At 45.0% G+C, this 20,620-nt stretch overlaps 1 protein-coding gene across 7 annotated transcripts in view; it reads left to right on the top strand.

The window, feature by feature from the left end:
* The window catches only part of map2 (microtubule-associated protein 2), a 125,950-nt gene that overhangs the window by 47,895 nt on the left and 57,435 nt on the right, over positions 1-20,620 (top strand). For all 7 annotated transcript variants that reach the window (XM_071355222.1, XM_071355224.1, XM_071355226.1 and 4 more), the window contains exon 4: positions 15,514-15,758. In XM_071355222.1, the coding sequence (XP_071211323.1) occupies positions 15,554-15,758 (205 nt within the window). In that variant the 5' untranslated portion in view covers positions 15,514-15,553. The remainder of the gene's footprint in view (positions 1-15,513; positions 15,759-20,620) is intronic.

Raw genomic sequence — 20,620 nt, forward strand, 5'->3', positions numbered from 1 at the left:
TCCACATTAGCATTCCAAAATACATTAGCATACCAAAATACAATACACTTTCACAGCTGTAATATGCTAACTGCACAATCGGCATGGACTTCTGGTTTCTAATTTTCCTGGATAAGATATCCACTTTTCACTACATTCAGACCACATAATAGGGCAACAATATGTGATTATACAGATATAGTAATCACGATATTTCACATTGTTTGTCTGCATAATTTATATCGAACATTAATTTGCACGAGACAAAGTCCACATGATAAATATTTATTGCTCTTGTATCATATGGTGACACTGGTGCCAATGTCATCTATAGTGCCACCAACTGGTCTGGTGCAGCCACCTAAGGTTGCAGTGACTTATATTCACAGATCTTCTAATGACATGTACATAAGGTTTAACTACCACATTTCATGGCCCCATGTCCATCGGTTCTGTTGTCATAGCCCTGGTGTGATATGGTCCCATCTAGTGGTGTAGCGTGTCTGACTTTGAATGCAGCAACTAATCGTTCTCAAATTCATTATAAGCTAATTCATTGAGTCTATATACCAAATCTGGAGTCAATCTGATTTATGGTTCATGTAAAGAAGTTTTTTTATTTATTTTTTAAACAATAGCATATGTGCTAACATGCATCTATAGGTACATATGGTTCATGAGGAGAAGATGATTGCAGATGATTTTGAGCATGAACATTACATACAGTGCAAACAGAAAGCATTCACACCCCTTTACTTGTTCCACATTTGTTGTGTTTCAAGGTGGGAATAAAATGTATTTAATTGCCTTTATTTTATGTCAACGATCTACACAAAATACACTAATGTCAAAGTGGAAGAAAAATTTTAACATATTTGAGTCTTTCTGGGTAAGTCTCTAAGAGCTTTGCATATATGGATTGTACAATATTTGCAAGCTCTGTCAAGTTGGTTGTTGATCATTCCTAGACACCCAGTTTCACGTCTTGCCATAGATTTTCAAGTCAGTGTATATTTGGTCTTGTGTTTAGGTTATTGTCCTGCTGAAAAGTTAATTTATCACCCACTGTTGGAAGCAGACTGAACCAGGTTTTCCTATAGGATTTTGCCTGTGCTTAGCTCTATTCCATTTATTTGTATCCTAAAAAAACTCCCTAGTCCTTGCCGATGACAAGCAGACATCTCAGCTTGCTTGTCGGCCCACCACTTCAAGCTCAACTGCGAAAAGACGGAGCTGCTCTTCCATCTGGGGAAGGCCTGCCTGCTCAAAAACCTCTCCATCATGATTGCCAACTCCACAGTGTCGCCCTCCCAGAGTGCAAAAAAAACGTGGTGTGACCCTGGCCAACACCCTGTCGTTCTCTGCCAACATCAAAGCAGTGACTCGCTCCTGCAGGTTCATACTCTACAACATCCGTAGAGTACGACCCTACCTCACACAGGAAGCGGCACAGGTCCTAATCCAGGCACTTGTCATCTCCCGTCTGGACTACTGCAACACGCTGTTGGTTGGGCTTCTCGCTGTTGCCATCAAATCCCTGCAACTTATCCAGAATGCTGCAGCCCGCCTGGTTATCAACCTTCCCAAGTTCTCCCATGTCACCCGGACACTCTACTGACTTCCAGTCGAAGCTCACATCCACTACAAGACCATGGTGCTTGCCTACAGAGCAGCAAGAGGAACTGCCCCTCCCTACCTTCAGGCTATGCTCAAACACTACACCCCAACTCAAGGACTCCATTCTGCCACCTCTGGTCTCTTTGTCCACCCACCCCAGCACGAGGTGCAGCTGTGCAATGATCATGCGGTTTAATCAGCTTCTTGGTATGCCACACCTGTCAGATGGATGGATTATCTTGGCAAAGGAGAAATGCTCACTAACAGTGATGTAAACAAATTTGCGCACAAAATTTGAGTCCAAACACCACATTTGGAGTGAATCTGACTTTTAGTCCATGAGAATAATATTTTGTATGATTATTTTAAGCATTAGCGTTTCATAGTCAAACAAGTAAATTGGTTCCTTATTTTTTAAGATATCAATGCCAAGCATAACATGCTTCATTAAGTTGATAGGTCTCTGTGGAGTGGGTTTACAAAGGAATTTAAAAGAACATGTAAAATCAGATTTCCGGATTCATCAATAACTCAGCCATCTCTTAACCAATCCCTGAGCTTTTCTCAAACTAAGTCAAGATTTGAATTGAACCTTTATTTAACTAGGCCTACATAGCAAAGGGTGTTTTTTAGACCTTATAATAGCCAATAGGCCAATCGGTGCCATTCTTTTTGAACAATTTACTCATGGCCTCTAGTTTCTGTGTGCCAAATTAGAAAAAAAGTGACCAATCTATGCTTGAGTTATTTGATTGTCAAGGAAAAAATAAGAATAAGAATTAAGAGAATAATTGTGAATCCCTAAAAATAGAGCTAGCGACAGGGAGAGAGACAGAGAGAGAGAGACAGCGAAAGACAGCGAGAGACAGACAGAGAGAGGCAGAGAGAGGCAGAGAGAGGCAGAGAGAGGCAGAGACAGACTGTGAAATGGTGTAAAATGGCTATGTGTGGGTGGGTGTATGTGTGAGTGTCTGTTGTTTCTGTAGCCTTCCCAATGCTAGGAGCCATGAGTGGGCCGAAGAGAAGAGCTGCTCCACCAGAGGAAGTGAACATGACGCACGACCATGAAACCCAAACAAAACAAAAAACGTTATATACTCACTCTCTCTTTGTTATTCCAGCTCAGGCACAGGCTGGCATTTGCTGCTGCTAACCTCTGTGCTTGCTTGTGCGCGTGTGAGTGCCTGCGTGTCTGCATGTGGGTGTAAATGTTTAAGTGAGTATGTGTGTAGGTTTGTGTGTGTGTGTTCGTGTGTGTGTGGGTGGGTGGGTCGGTGTGTAAATGTTTGAGTGTATGTGAGCTCACGCTTGTCAACGTTTGTGCGCTCGCATTTGTGTGTTTGTGTGTGTGTATGTGTGTGTGCGGCAGACTCGCACTTGTGTGTGCATAGTGACCAGTAATATTTTATACAGTTGAAGTCGGAAGTTTACATACACTTAGGTTGGAGTCATTAAAACCTCGTTTTTCAACCACTCCACAAATTTCTTGTTAACAAACCATAGTTTTGGCAAGTCGGTTAGAACATCTACTTTGTGCATGACACAAGTAATTGTTCCACAATTGTTTACAGACAGATTATTTCACTTATAATTCACTGTATCACAATTCCAGTGGGTCAGAAGTTTACATACACTAAGTTGACTGTGCCTTTAAACAGCTTGGAAAATTCCAGAAAATGATGTCATGGCTTTAGAAGCTTCTGATAGGCTAATTGACATAATTTGAGTCAATTGGAAGGGTACCTGTGGATGTATTTCGAGGCCTACCTTCAAATCCAGTGCCTCTTTGCTTGACATCATGGGAAAATCAAAAGAAATCAGCCCAAAAATTGTATACCTCCACAAATCTGGTTCATCCTTAGGAGCGATTTCCAAACGCCTGAATGTACCACATTCATCTGTACAAACAATAGTACGCAAGTATAAACACCATGGGACCACGCAGCCGTCATCCCACTCAGGAAGGAAACGTGTTCTGTCTCCTAGAGATGAATGTACTTTGGTGCAGAAGTGCAAATCAATCCAAGAACAACAGCAAAGGACCTCGGGAAGATGCTGGAGGAAACAGGTACAAACGTATCTATATCCACAGTAAGATGAGTCCTATATCGACATAACCTGAAAGGCCACTCAGCAAGGAAGAAGCCACTGCTCCAAAACCGCCATAAAAAAAACAGACTATGGTTTGCAACTGCACATGGGGAGAAAGATGTTTAAGATGGTCTGCTGAAACAAAAATAGAACTGTTTGGCCATAATGACCATCGTTATGTTTGGAGGAAAAAGGGGGACGCTTGCAAGCCGAAGAACACCATCCTAACTGTGAAGCACGGGGGTGGAAGCATCATGTTGTGGGGGTGCTTTGCTGCAGGAGGGACTGGTGCGCTTCACAAAATAGATGGCATCACGAGGAAGGATAATTATGTGGATATATTGAAGCAACATCTCGAGACATCAGTCAGGAAGTTAAAGCTTGGTTGCAAATTGGTCTTCCAAATGGACAAACACCCCAAGCATACTTCCAAAGTTGTGGCAAAATGGCTTAAGGACAACAAAGTCAAGGTATTGGAGTGGCCATCACAAAGCCCTGACCTCAACCCTATTGAAAATGTGTGGGCAGAACTGAAAAAGCGTGTGCGAGCAAGGAGGCCTACAAACCTGACTCAGTTACACCAGCTCTGTCAGGAGGAGTGGGCCAAAATGCACCCAACTTATTGTGGGAAGCTTGTGGAAGGTTACCCCAAACGTTTGACCCAAGTTAAACAATTTAAAGGCAATGCTACCAAATACTAATTGAGTGTATTTAAACTTCTGACCCACTGGGAAAGTGATGAAAGAAATAAAAGCTGAAATAAATCATTCTCTCTACTGTTATTCTGACATTTCACTTTCTTAAAATAAAGTGGTGATCCTAAATAACCTAAGACAGGGGATTTTTACTAGGATTAAATGTTAGGAATTGTGAAAAACTCAGTTGAAATGTATTTGGCTAAGGTGTATGTAAACTTCCAACTGTAGATCCTGACTCTCTAGTCTGTGATGCTGCTTCTAACTGCTACAAGAAAACAAAGGACAACAGGTAAAAAAACAGTCAAAGCCATTCATTTTATAGGGAGCTGCTCCCTGTATTTCCTATGGGGATCAATGCGTCGATTTGCATCAACAATTTGTTTACTTGTATGTGTGTGAAAATGGTGAAATCAATGAATGAATCACTTGTCTTACTGGCAGCCTTACCTCACTCTGCCCTCACTGCCCACCATCCAACTGTAGTATCCACATAGAGGATCTGAGCTCCCCATGCCCCCCTATGTTCCTTCTCTGGGCTCCCTGTCACCTGCAGTGAGCCAGCTGTGAGTGGATAACCCTGCAATGCAGCAGCCGGGTGACTCACACAGGCTGAGACACACTGAGACACACAGACTGAGACACACAGCGAGACATACAGAGAAACACACACACACTCAGAAACACACACCCTGAGACACACACTGAGACACCCACTGAAACACCCACTGAATCACACTGAGACACACTGAGAGGGAGGGAGGCACAGAGGGAAGGAGAGAGGGATGCAGAGAGGGAGGCAGGCAGAGAGGCAGGGATGAAGAGAGGGAGGCAGGCAGAAGGGGAGGCAGAGAGGCAGGGAGAGAGGGAGGCAGGCAGAGAGGGATGCAGAGAGGGAGGGAGACAGGCAGGCAGAGAGGCAGGCAGGCAGGCAGAGAGGGATGCAGGCAGAGAGGGATGCAGGCAGAGATATGCAGGCAGAGAGGCAGGCAGAGAGGGAGGCAGGCAGAGGGAGGCAGGCAGAGAGGGAGAGAGAGAGGGAGGCAGACAGAGAGGGAGGGAGGGAGGCAGGCAGGCAGAGAGGGAGAGAGAGAGGGAGGCAGGCAGAGAGGGAGGCAGGCAGAGAGGGAGGGAGGCAGGCAGGCAGAGCGGGATGCAGGGAGGGTGCACAGGAGGCTGCTGAGGAGAGAACGGCTCATAATAATGGCCGGAATGTAGAAAATGGAATGGCATCAAACACCTTGAAACCATGTTCCCGAGTGGCACAGCGGTCTAAGGCACTGCATCTCAGTGCTAGAGGTGTCACTACAGACACCCTGGTTCAAATCCAGGCTGTATCACAACCAGCCATGATTGGGAGTCCCATTAGGCGGTGCACAATTGGCCCAGCATCGTCAGGGATTGGCTGGTGTAGGCCGTCATTGTTCTTAACTGACTTGCCTAGTTAAATAAACATTTAAAATAAATGGATTTGATACCATTCCACTGATTCCGCTCCAGTCATTACCACAAGCCCATCCTCCCCAATTAAGGTGCCACCAACCTCCTGTGGTAGGTAGGGAGGCATGAATGGGGAAAGAATAGGGTTTTGGAATAAACTCTGAAAATAAGGTCTGAGATTAACACAGGCTTTTGAGATGTTATACGGTTTGTTCAGTGATATAATATCAGTCAGTTAACATGACCTTTATGAATTAGGAAGTCTGTATGTGCGTCGTGTTTTTTTTATTACAATAAATGCTTCAAAATTCACAAAAAGTCCTGGAACAAAACTAGTAAGATCTACTAAGCCTGTGTTTACCACAGACCTTATTTTCGGCGTTTATCCAAAAACCCTACAAAAGTTCCATTCATTTTCTCATAGGCTTTGTTCAACGAACCATGGCGGACTTAGTGCCAACAAAAAGACGCCATTATTATCACTCTCTATAGTATATGTGACTGAGCTTAGCTCTAAAACGACGACCACCCTATGCTAATTTCCACCCCTTCCCTGGTCAGTTGGTGCAATTGTTGGAGGCAGGTAGCCTAGCGCTTAAGAGTGTTGAGCCAGTACTCAAAAAGTTGCTGGTTTGAATCCCTGTGCAGACTAGGTGAAAAATCTGTCGATGTGCTGTAACCTTTTAATTTTTGCCTAAAATGACATACCCAAATCTAACTGCCTGTAACTCAGGCCCTGAAGCAAGGATATGCATATTCTTGGTACCATTTCAAAGGAAACACTTTGAAGTTTGTGGAAATGTTAAAGGAATGTAGGAGAATATAACACAATAGATCTGGTAAAAGATAATACAAAGAAAAAAACAACAGTTCTTTTGTATTATCATCTTTGAAATGCAAGAGAAAGACCATAATGAATTATTCTAGCCCAGCTGCAATTTAGATTTTGGCCACTAGATGTCAGCAGTGTATGAGCAAAGTTTTAGACTGATCCAATGAACCATTGCATTTCTGTTCAAAATGTTGTGTCAAAACTGCCCAAATGTGTTAATTTGTTTATTATGTTCATGTTCAAAACTGTGCACTCTCCTCAAACAATAGCATGGCATTATTTCACTATAATAGCTTCTGTAAATTTGACAGTGCAGTTAGATTTAAAATAATTTAAGCTTTGTGTCAATATCAGATATGTCAATGTCCTGGGAAATTTTCTTGTTAGTTACAACCTCATGCTAATCGCATTAGCCTATGTTAGCTCAACTGTCCCGTGGATGGGACACGGATCCCGAAGAAGTTTTAAGCAACGCACTTAACCCTAATTGCTCCTGTAAGTTGCTCTGGATAAGAGCATCTGCTAAATAACTAAAATATCAAATGTAAAATGGTGTTACCAGCTTGGAAATTCCCAAATGGCACCCTATAGTGTACTACTTTGACCTGTAGCCATTTGGCTGCAAAAAAAACGCAACATGTAAAGTATTGTTTCCATGTTTCATGAGCTGAAAAAATGTGTACTTTGCCAATATTTTGCAAATACTTTGCCAATATATTCCATCCACCTGACAGGTGTGGCATATCAAGAAGCTGATTAAACAGCATGATCATTACACAGGTGCACCTTATGCTGTGGACAATAAAAGGCCACTCTAAAATGTGCAGTCACACAACACAACACAATGCAATTGCCATGCTGACTGTAGGAATGTCCACCAGAGCTGTTGCAAGATAATTCTAATGATAATTTCCCTTCCAACGTTGTTCTAAAGAATTTGTCAGTACGTCCAACCGGCCTCACAACTGCAGAATACGTGTAACCATGCTAGCCCAGGACCTTCACATCCAGCTTCTTCACCTGCGGGATCGTCTGAGACCAGCCACTCGGACAGCTAATGAAACTGTGGGCTTGGGAATTTCTAGACAAACTGTCAGAAACTGTCTCAGGGAAGCTGATCTGCGTGCTCGTCATCCTCACCAGGGTCTTGACCTGACTGCAGTATGGCGTCATGGGCAAATGCTCACCTTCGATGGCCGCTGGCACGCTGGAGACGTGTATTCTTCCCGGATGAATCCCGGTTTCAACCATACACGCTGTCTGCCATCTGGCGCAGTGTGGGCTTGCAGTTTCCTGATGTCAACATTGTGAACAGAATGCCCCATGGTGGCGGTGGGGTTATGGTATGGGCAGTTATAAACTACAGACAATGAACACAATTGCATTTTATCTATGACAATTGTAATGCACTGAGATACTATGACGAGATCCTGAGGCCCACTGTTGTGCCATTCATCACCTCATGTTTCAGCATACAAATGCACGGCCCCATGTCACAAGGATCTGTACACAATTCCTGGAAGCTGAAAATGTCCCAGTTCTTTAATGGCCTGCACACCAGACATGTCAGCCATTGAGCATGTTTGGGATGCTCTGGATCAACATGTACGACAGCGTATTCCATTTTCCGCCAATATCCAGCAACTTGTCACAGCCATTGAAGAGGAGTGGGACAACATTCCGCAGGCCATAATTAGCAGGACCTCTACACCAGGCAGTGTCAGAGGAAGGCCCTAAAAATTATCAAAGACCCCAGCCACCCCAGTCATAGACTGTTATCTCTTCTACCGCATGGCAAGCGTTACCGGAGTGCCAAGTCTAGGACAAAAAGGCTTCTCAAAAGTTTTTACCCCCAAGCCATAAGACTCCTGAACAGGACTATTTGCATTGTGTGCCCCTCCCCCCAACCCCTCTTTTTACGCTGCTGCTACTCTCTATTTATCATATATGCATAGTAACTTTAACTATACATTCATGTACATACTACCTCAATTGGGCCGACCAACCAGTGCTCCCACACATTGGCTAACCGGGCTATCTGCATTGTGTCCCACCCACCACCCGCCAACCCCTCTTTTACGCTACTGCTACTTTCTGTTCATCATATATGCATAGTCACTTTAACCACATCTACATGTACATACTACCTCAATCAGCCTGACTAACCGGTGTCTGTATGTAGCCTCGCTACTTTTATAGCCTCGCTACTGTATATAGCCTGTCTTTTTACTGTTGTTCACCTAATACCTTTTTTGCACTATTGGTTAAAGCCTGTAAGTAAGCACTTCACTGTAAGGTCTACTACACCTGTTGTATTCAGCGCACGTGACAAATAAACTTTGATTTGATTTGATTTGGAATTCTATGCTAGGGAGAAGTGTTGTGCTGCATTAGGCAAATGGTGGTCACACCAGATACTGACTGCTTGTCTGATCTGGATATCTGGGACCAACAGATCCATATGTGTATTCCCAGTCATGTGAAATCCATAGATTAGGGCCTAATTAATTTATTTCTATTGACTGATTTCCTTATATGAACTGTAACTCAGTAAAATCTTTGAAATTGTTGCATGTTGCGTTTATATTTTTGTTCAGTATTAGGTGTGTGTCCTGGATTTGACTGCGACTGAGAGACAGCTGAACTGACTTGGTATTTATCAACTAGCTGATGTTGATGTCATATCCCAGATATCACTTTTTCATAAAATGTATGTCTTTAATTCCAGGTAAATATAGTTTTACCAACATGTTTGTCTTTAATTCCAGGTAAATATAGTTTTACCAACATGTTTGTCTTTAATTCCAGGTAAATATAGTTTTACCAACATGTTTGTCTTTAATTCCAGGTAAATATAGTTTTACCAACATGTTTGTCTTTAATTCCAGGTAAATATAGTTTTACCAACATGTTTGTCTTTAATTGGGGAGATTTGATAGTGATATATATAAGATTGAAGCACCCTCTCTATTTCGGTGTCTATTTCTGCTCTTCCTCTCTCTACTCACCTAAAAGCACATTGAGTTCCAGTGGTTGTCATATTTAGTTCAGCTCCCTTTATAACAGTACTGGCTGGCAGCAGGCGTACTCTAGGGAGGTAGACTGAACAACCCAGTTTCTATTATCCAGACAGAAAGAGAGGTGGGTAAAAAATGGGTGGGGAAGCATGAGAAGGGTGAGGATGGGTAGCCGTGTCCGATGTGGAATCTACATACTGCTTCAGACACCTGACCCCCCCCTTTCCACCAGATGTCCTTCTTGCCATCCAGGCTCTGAAAATCTTATCATCTTATCTCTGTGGGACTGGATAGAGGGAACACCTTGGCCTCCACCCTACACCAGTGCTCAGCATTGCTACATATTCATTCCCTTTACCCCAGTGTTGTAGAGAAGGATCCGTCCACTAGAGGATGCTGTTTCAGCCAGATGGACTCAGCAACACTCCCCTCATGGGCCACCAACACCACATGCTCTTTAATCAGCCCTGTGGGGCTCCAGGAATCTGAACCCCAAGCCTTCCGTCCTTATCCCCTGTCCCTGTCACAAACACTCCAATGCTGGCTACGGTCTGAGGCGGTCTGGGTATTTCTGGAAGTCTGCCACCGGCACAGCTCAAAGTGACCTTCGCAGCAGACCATGCAGACAGAGAGAGAGACTTTAGACTTTTTGTATTTCTTTAATGATACATCCTCATTTAATTAAAACCTCACCCCCCACCCCCCTTTAAAAAAACAAATATCCCTTGTGCTGCATACTCACCTTGCCCTCTACCCCACGATACAAAACAACACCAAACATCACAATAACCAAAACCTCACCACTTCTACAACCATATATCCAACCCATCTTCCCCAGCTGTACAGACGCCCCCCCCCCCCCCCCCCCGACACACCATATCTACTGAAACATCTCCACACTGTTTATCATTTTATATGGCTGGGTTGTGGAAGATAGCCTCCTCCCACATCCACAGCCCAGGCTCCCCATCCCCTTCTCGTATGGGCCTTAGCAGCTGCCAGGCCCTCAGCACCGCAGAGTAAAAATCAGAGAGATCTGTTGTACTCAGCCTCTCCAGCCTCATGAGGAAAAGCTGCCGGTCCAACCCTAATCCGCCAGCTCTCCCTCATCCCTCCAGCCGACATCAGTATGGTACAGCAGTCTCTGCGCCACCTTTAAGCAGAATGCAGCCACCCTGCTCTCCAGTTCCACCAGGCCATGTTCACCTTCGTGGACGGACATACAACACTGCCGCCCTCACCCAGTGATGCCCCGACTAAAAAAGATCCACCAGCTTGCGTTGCAGGTCTGGGGGGTTGAGGACAGCCAGTTTATGCCACAACGCCCAACAGCCTATTGCTGTGATTCCTGGTCATGTAAAACCGATCGAGTCAGGCTGCACTCACCCTAGCCCCAAAGACCTTCACCCGTGTATACTGTTTTGTGTTGGGATGTCTAGTTCTTTAAACATCCACTAGGTCAATTAATGATGTCCCTTATCACCCCCGCCGTCCACCAGCATCTCCTTAGGCGCTACCTGTGAGAAAAAACCTCACACCTCCTTTGAGGAACACATTTTTACATCCAGACTTGGTGCAAAAAGAAGAGAGAGAGGCTGTTTTACGGTCTGTCTACCAAAAGTGCTGGGAAGAAGAGTTGAAAGATGACGAAGGGTCTTCTTTGTGGAGGTTCAGGTTGTTCTAGTCATAAATAAGGAGAGATTTATAACCCTGGTGGGATACAGGCAGAGTGACCATGTCTACGTCACTATTCCCTTTATTGTGCACTTTTGACCAAAGCCCTATGGCCTTTTATACATGTAGGTACGTGCACCAATTGGGACACACACAATACCTTTATATCCGGCAAGGGAAGATGTGATCAGACACACCCAATGCTGCATTTGTGAGAATTTGATAAAGGGCCTGAAATCAGTCCGATACAACAACACCCTAAGCAGTGTTTTAACCTTGCAGTATAGTCTTTGACCGCGTCTTCCCATCACGGTCATAAAGAGATGGGCTGGCCCATATTAACAAAGCATCTCAGAGTACGAGTGCTTTAAAATACTAAACTGATCCTAGAACAGCACTCCTACTCTGGGACATTTTGTGAATACAGGCCCATGTCTTTGGTTGGAAGATACTGTCTGGTGTCTGGTGAGGGTGTAGAGTAGGGCTTTTCCTAGCCCTAATATGGCTGTGAACTCCATTACTGTGGATAGTATGTGTGTGTGTCATCCCAGCAAACATTACCCCATTGGACCCATGTGGTTATTTGGTGGGCAAGGTGAACAGGGGCTATTTCACACCAAGCCCACGGGCTAACCCAGACCAATCCTACACCAGCCAAACACGGGCTAACCCAGACCAAGCCCGCACCAGCCAAACACGGACTAACCCAGACCAAGCCTACACCAGCCAAACACGGGCTAACCCAGACCATGCCCACACCAGCCAAACACGGGCTAACCCAGACCAAGCCTACACCAGCCAAACATGGGCTAACCCAGACCAAGCCCACACCAGCCAAACATGGGCTAACCCAGACCAAGCCCACACCAGCCAAACACGGGCTAACCCAGACCAAGCCCACATCAGCCTGACACCGGCTAGCCCACAACAAGCCTACACCAGCTCAGCACAGGCTAGCCAACACCAGACCAACATGGGCCAGCCCACACCAAGCCCAACATGGTCTAGCCCACACCAAGCCCAGCACAGGCTAGCCCACGCCAAGCCTGTGTTATCCTCAAAGCGGGCGAGGAAGGTGTTTAGCTTGTCCGGAAGCAAGACTTCGGTGTCCGCAACGTGGCTGGTTTTCCCTTTGTAATCTGTGATTGTCTGTAGACCCTGCCACATCTGTCTCGTGTCTGAGCCGTTGAATTGTGACTCCACTTTGTCTCTGTACTGACGTTTTGCCAGTTTGATTGGCTTACGGCGGGAATAACTACACTGTTTGTATTCGGCCATATTCTCAGTCATCTTGCCATGGTTAAATGCGGTGGTTCGCGCTTTCAGTTTTGTGAGAATGCTGCCATCTATCCACGGTTTCTGGTTTGGGTAGGTTTTAATAGTCACAGTGGCTACAACATCTCCTATACACTTCTTGATGAACTCAGTCACCATATCCGTGTATTCTTCAATGTTATTCTCAGAGGCTACACGGAACATTTCCCAGGCCGTGTGATCAAAACAATCTTGAAGCATGGACACCGATTGGTCAGACTAACGTTGAATAGACCTTAGCACGGGTACTTCCTGTTTGAATTTCTGCCTATAGGAAGATGTAGCAAAATGGAGTCTTGATCAGATTTGCCGAAGGAATGGCAGGGGAGGGCCTTGTAGGCATTTCGAAAAGTTGAGTAGCAGTGATCCAATGTTTTTCCAGAGCGAGTACTACAGTCATTGTGTTGGTAGAACTTCGGTAGCGTTTTGCTCAAAATTGCTTTGTTAAAATCCCCAGATACAATAAATCCGGCCTCAGGATATATGGTTTCATAAAGTCCAGTGTAGTTCTTTGAGGGCCATCGTGGTATCGGCTTGAGGGGGAATATGCACGGCTGTGACTATAACCGAAGATTATTTTATTTTAAGGTAATACGGTCGGCATTTGATTGTGAGGTATTCTAGTTCGGGTGAACAAAAGGACTTGAGTTTCTGTATGTTATCACAATCACACTATGAGTAGTTAATCATGAAACATACACCCCCTTCTTTCTTCTTCCCGGAGAGTTCTTTATTCCTGTCTGTGCAATGTACTGAGAACCCAGCTGGCTGTATGGACGGGGACAGTATATCCCGAGATAGCCATGTTTCCATGTAACAGAGTATGTTACAGTCCCTGATGTCTTTCTGGAAGGAGATCCTTGCCCTGAGCTTGTCTACTTTATTATCTAGAGACTGAACATTAGTGAGTAATATACTCGGAAGCGGTGGATGGTGTGCACACCTCCTGAGTCGGACTAAAAGTCCACTGCGAATACCTCTTCTCCACCGACGGTGTTTTGGAGCAGCCTCTGGAAGAAGTTAAATTGCCCTGGGGGGGTACTGTACAAACATTGGATCCAATTCGGGAAAGTAGTATTCCCAGTCGTAATGCTGGTGCGTTACCACTGCTCTGATATCCAAAAGTTATTTCCGGCTGTATGTAATAACACACAAAAAAATTGGGATAATAATGTAAGAAATAACACACAAAAAACAAAATCCTACAAAGTTGCTTCGGAGCTAGAAGCAGAGCTGCCAAATCTGTCGGGGCCATCTTTACGCCAAAAGATATATCATTTTGATGCTTAACCAGCCTGGTCTGTTCTGGAGTCAGTCACTACTATTCTGTCGATGGTATAGCAGTGGTTGAACTAAATGGCACTGTGGGGCTGGCTGTGTTGTATACTGTAAGCTGTAAGCACCTTACTGAAACAAGGCATCGGTCTTTGGTTCCATTATCTAGTGCTTTGCTTTACCCACCAAGCTCCTGGCCTGTGATTGGCTGAATTGATATCCTCTCTGTTGCTGTTTATTAGATTTTTTAACCCATGTTGCCCGTGGGCAATCTTCCTCTCAGTGGGGTGCCGTGGCGATGAGGCTGCTGTGCTCTGACCTCAGAGAGCTGGCCTGTACTCTTGGGCACACACACACACACACACACACACACACACACACACTCACTCAATGAGCAGGAGGGCATTATCCTCTGTCCTTTGACCCCTACAACAGATTTACTGTGAACATATCTATTTCCTCCCTGTGATTGGTTCACAATATTGCATGTTGCTTTATACTCCTATTGACAAATTACGATTTCTTGTGTGTATGTCTGTGTGCATGCCGCATGGGTGTGTATGTGGGTCATATATATTTCCCTGGGTTGTACGGAGGTGCTATGGTTGACAGCAGCTCCATAAAGTCCTATTGATTTCTCAGAGAGGGCTGAGGCTCTATTTCATGTCAGTGGTGCAGCTAGCAGTGAATCAGAACAGGATGACACCAAGGCAGCAGCAGCCGAGACCTTCAGTGTCTGTTTAACTCAATCACAGCCCTGAGTATGAGAGTGTGGAGAGTGTGGAGAGTGTGGAGAGTGTGGAGAGTGTGGAGAGTGAGAGAGAGAGAGAGAGAGAGAGAGAGAGAGAGAGAGAGAGAGAGAGAGAGAGAGAGAGAGAGAGAGAGAGAGAGAGAGAGAGAGAGAGAGAGAGAGAGAGAGAGAGAGAGAGAGAGAGAGAGAGAGAGAGAGAGAGAGAGAGAGAGAGAGAGATGCCCTGTGATCTGATGTCCATAAACCAGCTCTCCAGTCTGTCTATAGATGTGGGGGGTGATTCGTGACCTGAGGCGAAACAGTGTTTTGAATTTGAATGATGTCCTTTGGTTTTCCTCCACCCCACCAATACCTTCTGTATCCCTACCAAAGTGTTTATAGCCATTATGTGCCACCATTATTATAAAGACAGTGACATGACCATGCTATCACAGTTTCTTTTCATACCCCATCTAAGGAACACATTTGTATAGTCTCTTCTCCCTGCCAAACTGTTAATAGCCATTGTGCTATAACACCTAAAAAATGGCTGTGGCGATTCTAGTGTTAATAGCCATTATGCCACCACTATTATTGGCCATGACATGACCATAGCCATTGTGCCATAAACACCTAAAAAATGGCTGTGGCGATTCTAGTGTTAATATCCATTATGCCACCACTATTATTGGCCATGACATGACCATATACTCTTACTGCAGCTCACCCTGTGCTCCAACCTCTCTGTGGGTGTGTGTCTCAAGGGGGTTTGGGAAAATGCAGAAGGATTCATCTCTCTGTACAGTGACGATAGAAAATAAAGTAATAAGCTCCTTCTTCTTCTCCCAGCCATAAGGAAAGACCTCCCTGGCCGCCACTGACCCCCATCATGGCAGACAGTCGTCAACCTGAAGACAGCCACCCCCATTGGGACCCGTCGGGGGCACAGGACCCCTCTCCCCCCCCAGCCCACGGGGCTAACGGCTACCCCCCCTCCTACAGGGCGTGCCAACCAGGGACGGCCCATGGAGCAGCACCCCCCTCCTACACCTCCAGAGAGAACGGCTTCAACGGAGACCATGCAGTTACGGCTGGTAAGGACACCTGATATCTCAGACTCAGGGACAGAGCTTTTATAACTACTGTATTATACCCACATACTTAATCGGTATTGACCAGTATTGACAAAACGTTGTGTGTCTATACAATGTGGTCGAGTTGTACCTGTCAATTAGAATTAGGCCTAGTACTAGTACTTCCTTCCCATGACTGTAATTTACTTTCTGCAAGGTGCCAGACCATCAAGCTATGGGTACAGACCAGTAACCCATTTTCCTGCTTATCAGTATGGTGAGGGAGAGGGAGAGAAGGGGGAAGGGAGAGAGAGAGGGGGGAGGGGGTATATAGAGAAAGAGGGAAAAGGGGAGAGGGAGAATGACAGAGAGAGGGAGAGGGAGAAATAGGGGGATACCAAAGGGGGCCTTGTCTAGGACATTACATCATTGCCCCACCTGCTGCAGTGGCTGTTTCGACACAGTAACCAGTTAGCTACCTCTGCTCACACACACACACACACACACACACACACACACACACACACACACACACACACACACACACACACACACACACACACACACACACACACACACACACACACACCAATATTTCTGTTTCTACACGGTAAATGGGCAGCTCTTTGCTCTCACGGTGGGTGAAGAGTTTGTATAGAGAACCATTAGAGCACAGTGACAAATGAGGTGACAAAGGCAATATGACAATAGAAGATCATCAGGAAAGACTTGGCTCTCCTGAGAACAACACCAGGCTTTGCATGGCAATACTTTTACACTGAGTCAATGTGCTGGAGAACATAGTAGGATATAGTCAACCATTTGATGTATAAATATATATAGAAATACAGCGAGAACATTTTGGGAGGTTTCAGCTGACACACACACACACACACACACACACACACACACACACACACACACACACACACACACACACACACACACACACACACACACACACACACACACACACACACACACACACACGTACACACAGCCACATGCGCACACACATTGTAACATTTAATCCTTGGTTTGCCAGCTAGTCAAACTGAAAGACAGCTTCAGAAGGTCTAATTGCTATCTTGTTTCAGCTAACACACACACACACACACACACACACACACACACACACACACACACACACACACACACACACACACACACACACACACACACACACACACACACACACACACACACACACACACACACAGGGGTTGGTCATGCTGTTTGGTTGGTCTTTCTGAGTGTGTGTGCGTGTGTGGGTCCAGCAGGCACTAAGCGGGGCCCTACCTCTCACTGTGTGGGAGGAACAGTGAACATTGAAGCACCCTTAGTAGATTCATTATCCATTATTACTGTGGCAATTAAGGGTGAAAATCTCTGTTTTCCCAGAGCGAGACACACACACAAACACACACACCCCTCTCCACACACACTGACTATACCCCGCTCTGTTCCCTCCTCTTGTTGCCATGGCAGCGGCTCCTCTACAATTTAGTGTGCCAAAGCTCTATTGTATTGTCTATTGTCCCTGCAATCTTTCTGCCTTAACATTTCTATTTCTGCTGACACACAGAACCTACCACTACCTACTACCTCCACTTTCCACCATTTACCGAACAGAAACCCATTCAACATCTCTGACAGGAGTCGTATTAACCTCATGTACCTCTATTTTAACTGCAGTATGTTGCCAGGACCTTTCATGTCTATTATTCATTTAGACAGCATCAGTCACATAGCCTGTTAGATTGAATACCATGCACTGTTGAAGACCAGACTTGCCATACTATTGGTCAAGAAGAAGCAGTAAGGAAGTCAGCCAAAGAGTATCTTCTGTTTTATCACCACAAGTACACTGTACCCTGTGGGATGAGCTCCATTAGTGTCTAGCCTGGATAGTGTGGCTAGTGCTCAAATAGTCTGTTTCAAACATTGCCTAGAGTATCTGTTAATCAACGTCCATTTACAATTTTGTTGACATTTAATTCCCACTCTGTAGCGATGGAACGTATAACTACAACTGTCTTTCAAAGACATTGACTTTTAGCGAGGTCACTGAAGCCGTTGTACTATTATGTGTTGTCTAAATGCCAAGTGCTTTCTATGGTCTTCAGGTAAGTGTTCGGCATATGAAGAATATGATGTATGTAAATGTACATTTATTTCACAGAGTTTTGAATCCTTTTACTTATGCAAACACATAATCCAGCTCCACCCAACCATTACAGAACACTGCATGACACAATGACATTATGCTGTGTTATGTATTATGTTTAAAAAATATATATATATATTTCATCTTTATTTAACCAAATAGGCCAGTTGAGAACAAGTTCTCATTTACAACTACAGGCTGGCCAAGATAAAGCAAAGCAGTGCGACACAAACAACAACACAGAGTTACACATGGAATAAACAAATGTACAGTCAATAACACAATTGAAAAAAAAGTCTATATACAGTGTGTGCAAATGGTGTAAGGAGATAAGGCAATAAATAGGCCATAGTAGCGAAGTAATTACAATTTAGCAAATTAACACTGGAGTGATAGATGTGCGGATGATGATGTGCAAGTAGAAATACTGGTGTGCAAAAGAGCAAAAAAGTAAATAAAAACAATATGGGGATGAGGTAGGTAGTTGGATGGGCTATTTACAGATGGGCTGTGTACAGCTGCAGCGATCGGTAAGCTGCTCAGATAGCTGATGCTTAACGTTAGTGAGGGAGATAGAAGTCTCCAACTTCAGCGATTTTTGCAATTCGTTTCAGTCATTGGCAGCAGAGGGGAAGGGGAAGGAGGGGAAGGAAAGAGGGGAAGGAAAGGCGGCCAAAGTAGGTGTTGGCTTTTGGGATGACCAGTGAGATATACCTGCTGGAGCGCGTGCTACGGGTGGGTGTTGTTATGGTGACCAGTGAGCTGAGATAAGGCGGATCTTTACCTAGCAAAGACTTATAGATGACCTGGAGCCAGTGGGTCTGGCGAAGAATATGTAGCGAGGGTGTGGGAGGTGGGACAAAAGAGGTATCTGAGGCATGTTGAGTGGGACTAGGGGCTTCGCAGTAAACTTAAACAATGATAACTATCGTAAACAACAGTATACAAGGCATATTGACATTAGAGAGAGACATAAAGCGAGGCATAAAGCAATCACAGGTCTTGATTGGGAGAGCTAGCTAAGACAACAACGGGTAAGACAACAACAGTTAATCAGCTAAGACAACAACAACAGGTAAAATGGTGATGAATAGGCAGAGAGGGTCAGTTAACTACACACAGGGCCTGAGTTCGAGGCTGGGGCCCACAGACAAACTAAATGGAGTACCGTGATTAATGAACAGTCCAGCAGGCATCAGCTATGTAGCCAAGTGATCATAGGGTCCAGTGAACAGCATTAGATGAAACAGGGAAGCCGTTAGGTAGTCGTTACTATGCTAGCAAGCCGGAGACACAGCGTTCAAAAAAACTTAGCAGGCCAGGGCTAGTAGAAGCGTCTGCCCCGACGTCCGGCAAAGGCCGGTTGAGGGCACAACGGGTGGAATTACGTCGGCAGACCAGTTGTGATGGAACGACGGGGCTCCGTGTCGACAAAGGGTCCAGGTCAGTTGGCAAAAGAGGTATTGTAGCTGGAGTAATTTAGTTTGCTAGCCGGTAGATGTGCCTGGTTCGAGGCTAACTGGTGCTAGCTTCGGTACAAGGTTGTTAGCCACTATGGCCACTCGGTAGCAGCTAGCTAGCAGCGATGATCCGATTCAAAGGTCCAGAGTTTACGGCAAAAATCCGGTTGTGTAGTGGATTCTAGTCCTGTTAGTGAAGAGTCCGGGAGGCATCAGCTGGGTAGCCGAGTGGTCATAGGGTCCACTGAGCAGGCCGAGAGATGGGCCTGGCTCAAGGCTAGCTTCGGGGCTGGGCCACTCGGTAGCAGCTAGCTAGCTACGATGATCAGGAGGAATGGTCCAGGGCTTATGTCAGGAATCCGGTGTTGTAGTGGAGAAAAACAGTCCAGTATGCTCAGGGTTGATAACGCGCTGTGCAGACTGGCAGGTATTATCCAGGCTAAAAGCGGCTGGTGTCTGTGTTAAAGGTAAAGGCCGCTAGCAGTGGCTAACAATGACTAAATAGCTAGTAGCTAATTAGCTGGTTAGCAGATCCGTATCACATGGGGTGAGGCGGGCTGCCGGAAGGTATATTTAATTTAAAAATATAAATTATATTTAAATATTATTTTTTTTAAACTGAAAAAAAATACATTTACACGGGGAGAACGACAAACAACGTCTGCACTGCTACGCCATCTTGGATCACTAAGATCCATGAACGTGCACAACACTATGTCAGTGAGTGCTGATGAGAGGAAAGACATTGGCTAATTAGCATCTCACTTCTGATGTTGTTTTAGCATCTTACAGCTTCTCTCACGGTGCTTGTTAAGGAAGGTGGCGGGCAGCATGGTTCCCTGTCTGTCAGCGTTTTAGAAGACAGAACAACCTGCCTCTCTCTGGTCTTTCATAATGACTATATCTAACACCAGCAGTTTTCCGTTTCCCTCATTATCACCAAGACATATTAAAGGCACTGCAACATCATCTCACAATCAACTGGTATCAAACATAATGCTGCTGAATACAAGTCTTGACCATAGAGCAGTGCCAATCCTCTGTGTTTGATAGTGTCAGTTAGGACCTGAACTCATAGTCACAAAGCCTCTCAGAGTACAAGTACTGATCTAAGATCAGGACCTCCCTGTCCATGGAATCGTATTTATTATGATCTAAAAGGTAAAGCTGATCCTATACCATCTCTCCTACTCTGAGAGGTTTTGTGAATATGGGCCCTGGACCACTGCCAATATCATACAGAGAGATCCACCTCA

The sequence above is a fragment of the Salvelinus alpinus genome, chromosome 20 (assembly GCF_045679555.1).
Source record: "Salvelinus alpinus chromosome 20, SLU_Salpinus.1, whole genome shotgun sequence".
NCBI classification, from domain to species: Eukaryota; Metazoa; Chordata; class Actinopteri; order Salmoniformes; family Salmonidae; genus Salvelinus; species Salvelinus alpinus.